The sequence below is a fragment of the Pelodiscus sinensis genome, chromosome 6 (assembly GCF_052426305.1).
Source record: "Pelodiscus sinensis isolate ZL-2025 chromosome 6, ASM5242630v1, whole genome shotgun sequence".
In the NCBI taxonomy this organism is placed as follows: Eukaryota; Metazoa; Chordata; order Testudines; family Trionychidae; genus Pelodiscus; species Pelodiscus sinensis.
In genome coordinates this window covers 86832128-86845020 of record NC_143057.1, presented here as the reverse complement: position 1 = coordinate 86845020, position 12893 = coordinate 86832128, and the positions used below count along the sequence as shown (strand labels likewise).

Here is a 12893-nt window from a genome sequence, read left to right as displayed (position 1 = left end):
GAGACATTGGCTGGTTCACACACAACCTTCCACATCCTACTGACTTAAGTACAGTTGGCACCTCCATTGTTTGGCTGGTTAGTTATCAGCCTCTTGTAACTACTTGAACAATCTACTCACTGGCTCTTTCCCCTTCCTTCGCCCTCCCTCTTTTCCCTTATTTATTCTTGGATCTGGACTTTTAATATTCCAGTCATAAGAAGTAGAAGTAGGTTGTGCCCACGAAAGCTCATGATAGACTAACAAAACATGTAGATGGTAATAGCAACTTAGACTATTTGCTGTTTAAGTTAAAATCCCAAAGGTACAGAAAAATCTTTAGCAAAGGTCCAGCATTGTTCATTGTCACTACAGGACATTGATCTACTATACTATAGAAAAATCTACTGATTAGCTGACAATAGGGATGTGAAAGGTTAACTGTAAACATCACCCTAAACGGGTAATGCTTACCTGTTCCAGTTAACCACTGGAAGGGGGCTGCTTCACCCCCAAAGGGGGCTCACCACAAACAAGAGCTGCTCTTGTCTGCAGCTGCCCCTGTCCATGGTGGGCCCAAGTACCCTGAAGTCAGGGGCTGCTTTGGCATCTGGAGCAGACTCTGTGCACAGGAGTCCCAAGTGTTCCATAGGCAGAGGTTGCACCAGTCACAACCCCCACTCACAGGGGCTGGGAGCCAGCCAAGTATAGGGGCTAGGAGCAAGTGGCTGCCCCAGACCCAAGGCCGAGGTTAGGGGCAAGAGCCCCACAGACTGGGGGCTGCTCTGGACCCCGCTTAGTCAGCTAATCAGTTAAGCATGAGGTCAACCTGATGTTTAACCAGTTAACTGATTAATAGGATTTTACATTCCTACCTGACAAAATGATTCCAACAAGATATTAAATCAACTTTCAACAAGCCTTTGGATCCAGTCCAGAACCCAAAGTTGTCAACACCACCACCAACACCACACACACAAGAATGGCCATAGTGGATCAGACCAAAGGTCCATCTAGCCCAGTATCCTGGCTGCCGACAGTGGCCAATGCCAGATCCTCCAGAGGGAGTGAACAGAACAGGTAATCCTCATAGTATCCCTCTCTTGTCACCCATTTCCAGCCTCTGACTGGCTAGGGCAGGGGGCAGCAACCTTTTCAAACCAAAAAGCCAAACTACATCAAAATTTAGAACAAGTGATCAACAAAGAGCCATAGAAGAATGCCTATTTGCATGACTGTAAATATACAACAATATTACTGATAACTGACATGATTAATAATAGCATAAATGAAACATTAGGCTCACAGATTATTTAACGGGACTTCTGCTGCTGCATCTTTTTGCATGTTTCTTTGAAGTTTACATCATAACTGGTCAAATCCAGCTTCATGCACACATTCAGGCGGTCTTCTGTCAATCTTCTGGCAAGGGGCTGGGGAGGTGAGAGTGCATGAGTTTGGGGAGTATGGGGATATGAGGGACTCAGGGCAGAGGGTTCAGGTGTATGATGGGCTCAGGATTGGGACAGGGGGGTCCAGGAGTATTATGACACTGTGCAAGATGGGGGCTTGTTGGCCAGGCTTCATTTTTAAATAAAGCAAAATATTATGTTCAACACAAAAGGTTTCAACATTATCTTTATGGCAGGTGTGGGGAACCTTTTTTGGGTCAGGGACCACTGACCCCCAGAAAAATCAATCAGTTGAGGACCACACAAGTGAAAAAACACAAAAACCCACTAACCTCTCTCCCCCACCCAAGCAACACTGATTGTGGCCCCTAACTGAAACACTTCTCTCTTGGTTCTCCAGTCCCATGGTGGGGGGGAAGGGGGACATGGAGGACTGAGGTTCAGGGCCTCAGGCCACATTTTTCTTCTGGGTTCCAGGGTTAGGGGATTTTGGGCTCCCCCCCAGGCTTTGGGGTAGGGCCAAAAATAAGGGTTAAGTGCACAGGACAGGGCTTCCAGTGAGTGAGATAGGGATAGGGGTTCAGGATCGGGGGGGGGGGGGGGGAGGTAGGGTGTAGGAGGGGGGTGAAGGTGCGGGGTCTGGGTGAGGTGGGGTTGTAGGAGCAGGTTGGGAGTAGGGTGTCTGGCCAGGGCAGAGGGGGCAGTAGTGGGCTGGGAGCGTGGGGTCTGGGCAGTGGCATGAGTAAGGGGGTGGAGGGGCCACTTTCTTTTATGCCACGTCGCAGGCACTGTGTAAGATTCTGGCCAATGGGAGCAAAGGAGAAGCGTGTCCCTGTGAGGCTAGTGCCCTCCAGCTAGGGGAAGGAAAACAGCAGCACAAGGAGCCATTTTTGACTCCACTTGTTCCCTGCATGCCGGATCCAGCTGGGAGTCTCAGGGCTTTCTCCCCCTGAATCCCCAAAGGTAGCTGGTACTGATATTCCAATCTTGCAGGGAGCCATAAGGCTGTAGCACCAGTGCTAGCTCCCTGCTGTGGTGGGAGGGGGGGGGAAGGGGAGCTGCACGGGCTGAGCTAGATGTCCAAAAGAGCCATATCTGGCTCTCTAGTGAGCCACATTTGGCTCAGGAACCACAGGTTGCTGACCCTAGGTTAGAGATACCATTCCTACCAATTCTGACTAATTAGTATTGATGGACCTAACCTCCATGAATTTATCTGGTTCTTTTTTAAACCCTGTTAAAGCCCCGGTCTTCACAACATCCTCTGGCAAGGAGTTCCACAGGTTGACTGTGCACTACCTGAAGAAATACTTTCTTTTGTTTATTTTAAATCTGCTACCTATTAATTTCATTTGGTGACCCCTAGTTCTTATCTTATGGGAACAAGTAAGTAACTTTTCCTTATTCACTTTCTCCATACCTGTCATGATTTTATAGACCTCTATTATATCCTCTTTTCTAAGATGAAAAGTCCCAGTCTTTTAAATCTCTCTTCATATGGCACACATTCCAAACCCCTAATCATTTTGTTGCCCTTTTCTGAACCTTTTACAATGCCAATACCTTTGAGATGAGATGACCACATTTGTACACAGTATTCAAAGTGTGGATGTACCATGGATTTATAATTAGAACACACCTACCTCTTATAGGGAGTTTTTCATTAATTGCTCTCAAAATATTTTACAAATAAGTTCAATATTATCAATAACCCTATTGGATACAGGATTAAACTCTTGGTTAGTTTTTTAAATTTGACATGTGTTCAAAAAAAATCCAGACAACCATCACAACCAGCAGCAAAGTTACAGCACTATCAAATAGTGTTTTCCCAAGAAAAAAAGTTAAGGGTAGATAAAAGGCAGGTGCCACATGTTAGCATTATAATAAGTCACAATATGGTAAAATAAAGCTATCAAAAAAGGAGATTAATTAAATTATAAGTAACTAAAAATTGATTTCATTCTGTTGCTGATAAAAATCTGTGCATGTGTACAATGCTGATTTTTTCTTCCTTGAAAGGATTTAGAGCCTGTGGATAGCATTTTTTCACGCTTGAATGGTTATGTTCCCACTCTGCTTGTGATGTGCGGAAGTAGACTTCTATCTTACATGTTCTAGAACTTGAAAACAATGCTGATAAGGAAGGTCATAATGGCAACAAACTATGTCAGGAGGATATTCAGTGGGTTCCAGTCTTAAGTTGATATTGGCAGTGGTACTAATCAATATCATCATGCTGACGTACTGATGACAGCATTACAAATAAGTAGAGCGATAAGGAGAAAATGGTGATGACAAATAGGTTAATGGATGACGTTCAGAGATAATGAAGAAGTATCTAATTCATTTCTAAAAGGCAGAAGATCATGAAACACTTATAACGATCTTTCAGAAAGTTAGCCAAATTTCAAATTCTCCTTCCCATCTGTTTTAAGAAGCTTCCTGAACCCCTTATCATAGGTCTGGCCATGACAGAGAACGTGAATATACCCATTTGCTCCCCTCTCAGGGGCAGGTGAGAGAGAATAGACAAGACTCTGGCTCAGTCCTCCATTTCCACCATTCAGTACAGCTGAACTAGCGTAAGGAGGGTCAGATTGCTGCTGGCAGAATGGCCAGCACAGGCAGGGAATTATGATTCAGAACTATGCCTCAGACTCACACAGAGCACTTCTTGCAACTACTTCTAGGGTGCTTATGCACCACCCCTTGCTCAGGACTGCACATTAAGTCACAATCTAGCCTATAGAGCATATTGTCCTGAAATCTTTGGACAAAATACTAGACATCACAAGAAAAGGCAAACTAGAGACAAACATTTTTAATAGTAAAGAATGTGACTCAAGGAATTAAACACAATAAACTTATTATACACTAAACTAAAAAGAAAATTAAAGTTGCAAACTTTGGGGCTGACGTCTGTCTTAGGCACTTGTATGGCCCCCATAACCACAGCATCTAAGCAGCTCAGTGCTCAATGCATTTAGCCTCACCTCTCTCCTGTGAGGCAGGGAAGTACCAGATCCAATTACAGATGGGGACGGAGGTATAAAAAGCCTTAGTGCCAGCCCAAGTCACACAGGAAGTCTGTGACAGAACAGGGAATTGAACCTGAGCCTCCAGAGTCCCTGGCAATAGCTAGACCTATTGGATTATCCACTCTCTCCTTACATGGCTACCTTCTCAATTCTCAGCTGCAGGTACCATGGGGAACAAGGTGGCACAGACATTGATTTTCATACTCCCTTTGTGAAAGCAGGGTGGCAGAATCTACTATCCAGAGCACCCAGAAAGTCTGCAGGCTGACACATGAGTATCACACAATGGACCCAATTCAATCTCTATTGAAAACAATGGAAAAACACCTATTGATTTCAGTTCAAGTTGGATTAGGCCCCTTGTGCCCCAAGTAAGAATGGGCTGCCAGTTAGAAAGCGGATAGCTGGAGGACATGCAACACACAAACCAGAGGTACAAGCTAGTTCTTTTTCAAAGGAGCAGCAAAGGACACTTAATAGCATAGTATTTATTATGCTACCTGTCAGAATTGTTCCCAGGCCAACAAATTCATCTGCTAACATTCCTGCTGCTTGCAGAAGCACTGGGTAGGCCTCTGTTTTTTTTTTTTTTTACGGCGCATACTTAGATATTTCCAGGTAAGCACAGAGGAGGAGCATGTGATGAAGTTATCTTCACATCACCAGAGTGTAGTTAACTAGTGACACAAGCAAGCTTGTGCTTTACATGAATCATTCAAAAACTCTTAATAATAAAAGATGGAAGTATTCACAGAAGTGGCCTTGATTCCTTAGTAATTACTTACCCTATCGAACCCTGCATGGAGAAGGGGAAGAACAGAAGGCTCTTCTTGGTCAGCAGATCTACAACAAAGCAGAACATATCCAAAATGAAAACTAGGATAATTTGACAGTTATCTAAGCAGACTGTAAGAGAATAATGCGGCACAAATTATAAGGACTGTATATATCATGTAATCCATTTGCAGATGTAACTTTCCCAAAGATGTAGGTTGGTAGTGACAGCAATGTACTAACTGTAGCATCTCAGGACAGATATTGGGGGACAGTTACTTATTTCTTCATCACCATTGCAGTAAACCTGATAGATGTTCAAGAGAAGTGCTGGCTCTTTTCACATAAAGAGAAGGGTTTTACAAAGAAAGGTTAATATAAAGAGGTATAAAAGGAATATACAGGAGGAAAACAACTAAATCTAGTTATTGATTAAGGAGTGGAATGAACAATACATCTTTTATATTTGTTACAATTACCTGGTCTCAACTAGAAAAAAACTAAAGTAGGTGGGGAAAATAGCTAACTAAAGGAAGTAGCTAGGTTAATAGTGATATATTATTATTATTAGCTATTTCATTTAGTTATACAGTATGCAGAGCCATAATCAGTTTTGACAGCACTGCTTTGGAACAATAACATGATATAATTTGTATCCATCTTCTGATCTTTCATTAAGTTCTTTAAAAGGTCATGGACTCTTCATTATTCTGCGCTTTGTTAGTAATCCTCTCCCCCCCCCCCCGCCCCAAGAGAATGACTATTAATTGTGTTCCTCAACAAGTCAAACCCCTAAGTTCAATACTTAGGAAAGAATTCTGTACAGGGTTGTATGCCCTTAAATTTCCCCAGGAGCTTTCTGATTTCAGAGGCAGCTAAGCTTACTTGGCACATAACAGAAGTTAATCAAATGCCTTACAGGAGGCAGCCCTCAGTCCTAACACTGTCAATTGAAGGCAATGGGAATTCTGTCCAAGTAAACAGTGTGTATAAACAGAACAAAGATTGAAAGCAGAGTAAAGACTTTAGGAAATGTTCGACTGAATGTGGGAACTGCCTATCAAGTTACAGTTACTTTTTCTTATATTTGTATTTATTATTCCCTCCCTATTCTCTCACAACCATAGGATGTTATTTGCTACAACAACTTTTTTTTCTAAAACTTCCATCACAGTTGTCTGTTTTTCCTGATATTCAGTGTTATGACCCTCTTCAGTGAGAAAATGCAATAAGCAATAATTTTAGCTGCAATCAGCTAGAATAAATGAACCTAACAAAACATAACTGATTATTATCACTAGGAATGTTTGCTTTTACATGAAAAGGAAACATAGTCCACACAAGCTACAAGTAGTAGCTTGCAGCCTATGAAACTGCCCATCATGCAAACATTACTATTGGTTGTGCATAACAAACATTTTCTTGAACAGAATAAAACATTCACAAAAATAAAGAAATACCTACATGCGGGGAACAACAGCAAGTATCACAGTGTGTTCCGATGGCTTTGTAGCACGGATTGACCTGAAAGGACAAAAGTTTGTGTGTCACATCACACCATGCTTTGACAAATCGTGCCATATGCAAACCATAAAATAAACAGGCCTTTTGCTATTGGTCTAACAACCACTAGGTGCATCTTGTTGAGACACTGGAATTATAAGATTATTAAATATGGCAAGACTTTTCCTCAATGTGTGTGTGCACGCGCACGAGAGATAATGTGTTTTAAGAGAATATTTTAACATTAGACAAGATTCAGAAACCCTTACTTCATAGGTGACAGGTATATCATATGCTGGGGGAGGCTGTGCCCTGCACACTCTGCACCCAGGCCTCCTCCTGCTTCCCACTCCCTTGTACAGTGGCCTTGACTTGGGCTGGGGCTCTCCCTCTCACCCTCCTGACACTAGCCTTGAGCTGCCCATGCCTTATTCCACTTACTCTGTGAGCACTGGAATCAACAGAACTATTTTAATTGTAAACTACTACTTGGGATAAGCGTGCCAAAGGTTTGCCCATTATGGTCTGATGAAAAAGAACAGAGCATGACATGTTGTGTAAAACTGAGACCATTGAAAAGATAACCTAGAATCCGAGTTATAAATGGTGATGAATTTAGAAGCAGTAGCTTTGAGACAGTACCACACACATGCAAAGACAGACATAACTTCACTAAAGTGCCGTTAGCAAAGTGTCGTAGACCCAGGGGACAAATGACAGTGCTCTATTAGTCCCTGCTGCTCAAATTGTTGGTGCAGGATTAATTCCTCATAGTAGTGTCTAGGTCTGAAAGTGATGACCACAGACTGAGGAAGAATTTCGTGGTAGGTCTGGTTCAAGATCCTGTGGAAGCTGTGACCCCAAAACAATGGAATTATTGTTTACATGTCAGCCCCACTGACAACAGCTTTCAAATTTGATCTCATGACTATGCAGGTGTCTTTATATACTAAATGTAATTCTTTCTATTGCTATTTTAGCCACCACAGCAGGTTCCCCCCCCCTCTTTATAATGGAGCACTGCAATCCCTTCCCTCAGTCTCCAAACTTGTTATTTGTATGTCATTATATCTTGATTTTATTATGCGCATTCAATGTGGTATTTTGCACTGCATTGTGACATTCAATAGATGCACAAGGTCCATTAAGTTACCTGCTGATCGCTTCTGCGTCAAAGTATCTGGAATGCCTGTGATCTATGACAATTATTTCATGGTGCTTATCAAGAAAACATTCAAGTGCTGACTCTGGTGTTCGGGCAAAACTACACCTGTACCCAGCTCTATCACAAGCCCACCAGAATCCATTACTTTGGTTGTCTTCCTTTGCAAAGATCAGCAAAACCTGCAAAATAGGGAAGACATCAGCCCCATATTAAATACAATATAATTCTGTTCATTGTACAAACTTAAACCACAGGCTGAACCTCTCTAGTTCAGCACTCTGGTCTGGCAAAATTCATAGACCAGCATGATTTTAGTTAGTCAGTTGTCCACTTAGGCTTTAGCCAAGTTTCTTGCAGTCCCATAAAATTTATTTATAGCCACCAGTCCTGGCTCTGTGTTCTGTGCTGTTATTTAGCCCTAATTTACTCCTAAATGTCTTCTAAGAGCCCAGCAAGCAGTGGAAGTGTTGGTAACGCCACTAGACAATATTGACCTCCTGTGGTTCAGCAAATTCTCAGGATTGACACGGGCCAGGGCCTGAGGGTGCTGGGCTAGAGAGGTTCAACCTATACTAGAATTTAAAATATTAGTCTTCCTGTTTTCAAAACCAGCATCTGACTATAGAATTGAAAAACAAATTTTAATGACCGCATTAGTTTTATTATTACACATACATTTAATAATGCATATTAAACACCTGAGTTGTATATAGCTTCTACCTAGATGCTTTCTGTGTATGCAGTTGTGTCCACAAATAGTTTTGGATCAAAAAACTTATCACTAAAATATGTAAGCATTTGATCTGCAGTTGGATTAGGGCCTGCTGTTAACCAGGAGAAAAAACTTGCTTCAGAGACAGAGCACCTCAGCCTTGAAAAAAAATCTTGATGCAACACTTATCCCTTTAAGGCCACCATATACTATAGCTACTGTAAGTGAATCCCAGTGCTGCAGGTAGGATCAAAAGTAGGACAAAAACCCATGCGTGAAGCATGTTGGCGGGAACTTGCCAAGCACAAGACAGTAAACTGATTAGTACCTTCCAAAAATATTGTGTACACTAAATGTTCAAATATCCATCAATCAGTGATTTGTGAAAGCACATACTTCGGGGGAGGGAAGGCATTCTACATAAATTCAGCTCAAGCTACAGCAAGAAAAAAAAAGTGTAGCTACTTTGGAAAGGAAAAAAGAATCATGCAGCAAAATAATATCCAATGAAATCCACCATGAAAACTAGAACATCAGCAGCATAAATGAGGAATGAATTTACCACCACCCCCATGGAGCTTCTTTGAAGGTTAATATTGCTCTAAGCTATAAGCGTATATCCAAAAACTGATGTTATCTTCTTAAAGTTGCTGCAGTAAAGATCTGGTTTTGTGGAAAACATGACAGGCCTGATTCTCCACTCTGTAAAACTGGTGTAACATCACTGAGATCACACCTCTCTCAATGGGATTGAGATTCAATGTGCAGGATAACACCCTGGTCCCACTGGAATCAACAGGAGTTTGACCATTGAATTCGACCATTGACTTCAATGTCTACACTACAGCGTTATTTTGAAATAGCTAATTTTGAAATAACACGTCTAGACACAAAATGCATTTTGAAATAGACATGCTATTTTGAAATAGCAAAACGCTACACTGACTGGATGCTGAATCGCATTTAAGGCTGTCCGAACCGGTTCTGGCAGTGCATCAGGTCAAGGTTACCTTGTGTGGCTGCTGCCTGAGGCTGAGACCTGTGCTTAAAGGGACCCTCCCCGGATAGCTAGTTCTAAGGTTTCCCTGCTTGCTTGCCTACCTACCTCACTGAGGGACAGCAAAGCATTTTTTTCCCCTCACTCAGGACACCACAGCACTCTGCAGCATGGAGCTAGAGCTGCCCCATGGCACTCTGGTGCTTCTCCTAGACATGTTGCTGCGAGCTTGGCAGCATGTTCTGCAGACAGGAACAGTCTCCCTGGTGTGCCCCACTGGGGGCTTGTGCCTCATTCCTCCCTCATCCTTCCACTAACCCCTCCCTAACCCCCTTCCTGATGTATAATAAAAAAACCACACGTGTTCATTACAACAAAGCCTCTTTATTGAGCTGGGGGGGGGGGAATGAAACTGAGGTGCGACTGGGGAAAGAAGGTGGAAGAGAGAGGGGGGAAAACCTGGGAGAAGGGAGCTGGCAGGGGGAGGAAAAGCTCAGGGCCTCGCCAGCCCAATTGTATCTCAGTACTGTCGGTGCAGGGGTCTCGGTGTTCCTGGGGTGGGGGGAGGAAGGAGTGGGAGCCGGAGTGGTAGCTAGGGAGGTAACATGGGCTGGAGTAGCAAGCTCTGCCCCAAGATTGATGACCACCTGGGGGGCATGGACCATCCTGCCCACCAGGATGCGGTCCATGGCATCAAAATAGGCCCAGGGGACTGGGTCTGCCCCTGGGTGGGAGCTGCCCCGTGGCCCTGGCATACGTCTGCTGCAGCTCCTTCATTTTCATGCAAACCTGCTCCTGGATTCTCATGTGGCCTCTGGTGGCCAGGCTGGCAGCCATCTGCCTGTAGACAGTTGCGTTCCTCCATTTAGTGCAGAGATCATGGACATTGGAGGCATCCCCCAAACCTGAATTGGGTCCCTGATCTCTGCACTGGAACGGGCAGGCACCCACCTTTTCTGACCCCTGGCAGGCTCCTGGGAGCTGGCAGATTGCTCCTGGGGAAACGATGGGGGGAGGGGAGGGGAGGGGGCTGGCTGGCACTGGCTGCCTGACTCATGCTGGGGCCACTGCAGCAGGTGCAGCAACTGCTGGCTCTGGTCTGGCAGGCTTGGAGCTGGCACAGGCACTGTGGCCAGAGTCTACCCCTTTAAGGGTTCCAGGGAGCGGGGGAGGGAGAAGAGTTTTCTTGGTTGTGCCCAGAGTGGCCACCTATTTCAAAGTAAGCGTCTACAAAGTGCTTATTTCGAAATAGTTTCAAAACTGGCACTATTCCTCGTGGAATGAGGTTTACCAATTTCAAAAGAAGCTCTCCAATATTTTGATTTAATTTCAAAATAGTTTGGCTGTGTAGACGCTGGTAAAGTTATTTCGAAATAACTTTGTGTAGACATACCCTAAAAGTGGTCTATTACACCAGACAAACCCAGCATAACCAATTAGAACTAAATGTTTATTGTCAAGCACAATTTCATGGGCTGTGCCCACAAAAGCTCATGATGCCATCTTATTGTTTTGTTAGTCTATAAAGTGCTACCAGACCATTTGTTTTTTAAGTTTAATTTCCAATGACTGGTAACGAAATTATACTACAGGAAGAAAATTGTTCACTTATGTACAGAATGGCAGATTCTCTGTTCTGTTCTCAACACAATGAGGAGAGACATGCATCCCAAAAGATTACCCTTCACATACAAAGATGCCCCAGATAGCAAAGATCTGCCAGGATGGCAGACCTTGGCTTAGGCAGAACAAGGGGCTTGAATAGAGTATGCTGCATTTCAGATCTTCCTGGCTATAACAACTTGTAAGAGTTAGAGCAGCCTCAAGGCTGTTCCAATTTATGCAGAGGACTGAACTGACTCCTGGTCATCCAGAGAGTACAGGAAGAGACAAAAAGTTGTCTGAAAGTTAGCTTTGGTCAAACTCTATTCTTTTGCTGAACACTGCTCAGCAAAAACAGAGAATCTGGTTAAGAATCCATGGAAAACAAGTCACCCGGAAGGAGTCTATAGTCAACAGTCAACATTTATAACTCTTCAATAAAGAACATTTTTAGAACCACAAGGTACTATTCATGAAATGAAGCAGAATGGAATGTATTTACAATTACAGTAGATGATATAAATTAGAAGTCTAAACAGATTACTTTTGCCAACTATTAATCATGCAAATCATATTTGCAGGTACATTACACAATCTATAGCAAAACCACAGAAACAGAGGGCAAAATCTTGTGCACTCTTCCTAGCTGTTGTGACAGAACAAGTATAAAATGCAATAGGAATACAGGGAATCCACAGCCTAGGGAAGCCAGGAAGCCATGAAAGAAGATCCCTCAGAATGCTGCATGCCTTGTAGCAAAGCTACATGACTGGCCAGACTGGATGGAGCATTGATGGTGGAGTGGATATGGTTGAAACAGTTTGTGTGCTTTGCCAGTGGACCAACAAACTATTCCCATCCTCTGACCTATGCATTGGAATGGGATATCATGGCTCAGTCATTACTCCCGTCCATTAAGGTAGAACTCAGTTTAGACTGTACTTCTAATGCATCTGATAGGATTAATACAGCTGTGAAACAACCAAAAAGAGCTATTATTTTTAGCTCTAGTCAGACACAGTAGGGTGTGTGGATTGTTGTTCTGTGTGTCATAAAATGGAAAACGTCAATCATAAAACCTCATTTTTAAAATTTGTTAGGTGTTGACAGTGCTTGTCTATACTTACAATAAAGCTTTTCATTGGTTAAGAATTTGGTCTCAGTTTTTCAACAGTCATATAATGGAAGAAGCTATATAAGAAATTATAAAATAAGGTCTGCTTTATCTTACAGCCCCAACCAGAACACTTCACCAGCCACAACCACACCCTTCAATCTCATGCTAGGTCTGCAGTGCCAGGAGAAGCAGGAAGCCTGTCTTAGCACCCCCACTGGACCACTGACAGGGAGCCACTCAGGGTAATTCCCTCCTGACCACCTCCAAAAACCAGAGCCCCCCCTCCTACACTCCAAAGATCTCATCCTCAGCCCCATCCTGGAGCCTACACTCTAGTCAAATGATGTTGGGTCACGGGCATCCACAGTTTTCTTCAACTGGGTCATGAGGAAAAATGGTTGAAAACCAATCCACTAGCCCCATCACCCTTAAGTTTTATTCCTCTTCTTCGGAGAAGCTATAGCTGGTGTGACCAACCTGTGGCTCTTCTGAAGCTCAAGCACTGCCGCTACAGGTGCCAACTTTCCAGTGCTCAACTCCTGGCTCCACCTCCTCCAAGCGTATTGCACCCTCACTCCTTCCCTTCCCCAC

General features: G+C 43.4%; 1 protein-coding gene across 2 annotated transcripts in view; it reads right to left on the bottom strand.

Moving 5' to 3' along the window:
* PDE8B (phosphodiesterase 8B) overlaps positions 1–12893 on the bottom strand; it is a 158517-nt gene that overhangs the window by 54906 nt on the left and 90718 nt on the right. For both annotated transcript variants that reach the window (XM_075932314.2, XM_075932315.2), the window contains exons 3-5: positions 7863–8053; positions 6671–6730; positions 5218–5275 (exon numbers count right to left, since the gene is read on the bottom strand). In XM_075932314.2, the coding sequence (XP_075788429.1) occupies positions 5218–5275; positions 6671–6730; positions 7863–8053 (309 nt within the window). The remainder of the gene's footprint in view (positions 1–5217; positions 5276–6670; positions 6731–7862; positions 8054–12893) is intronic.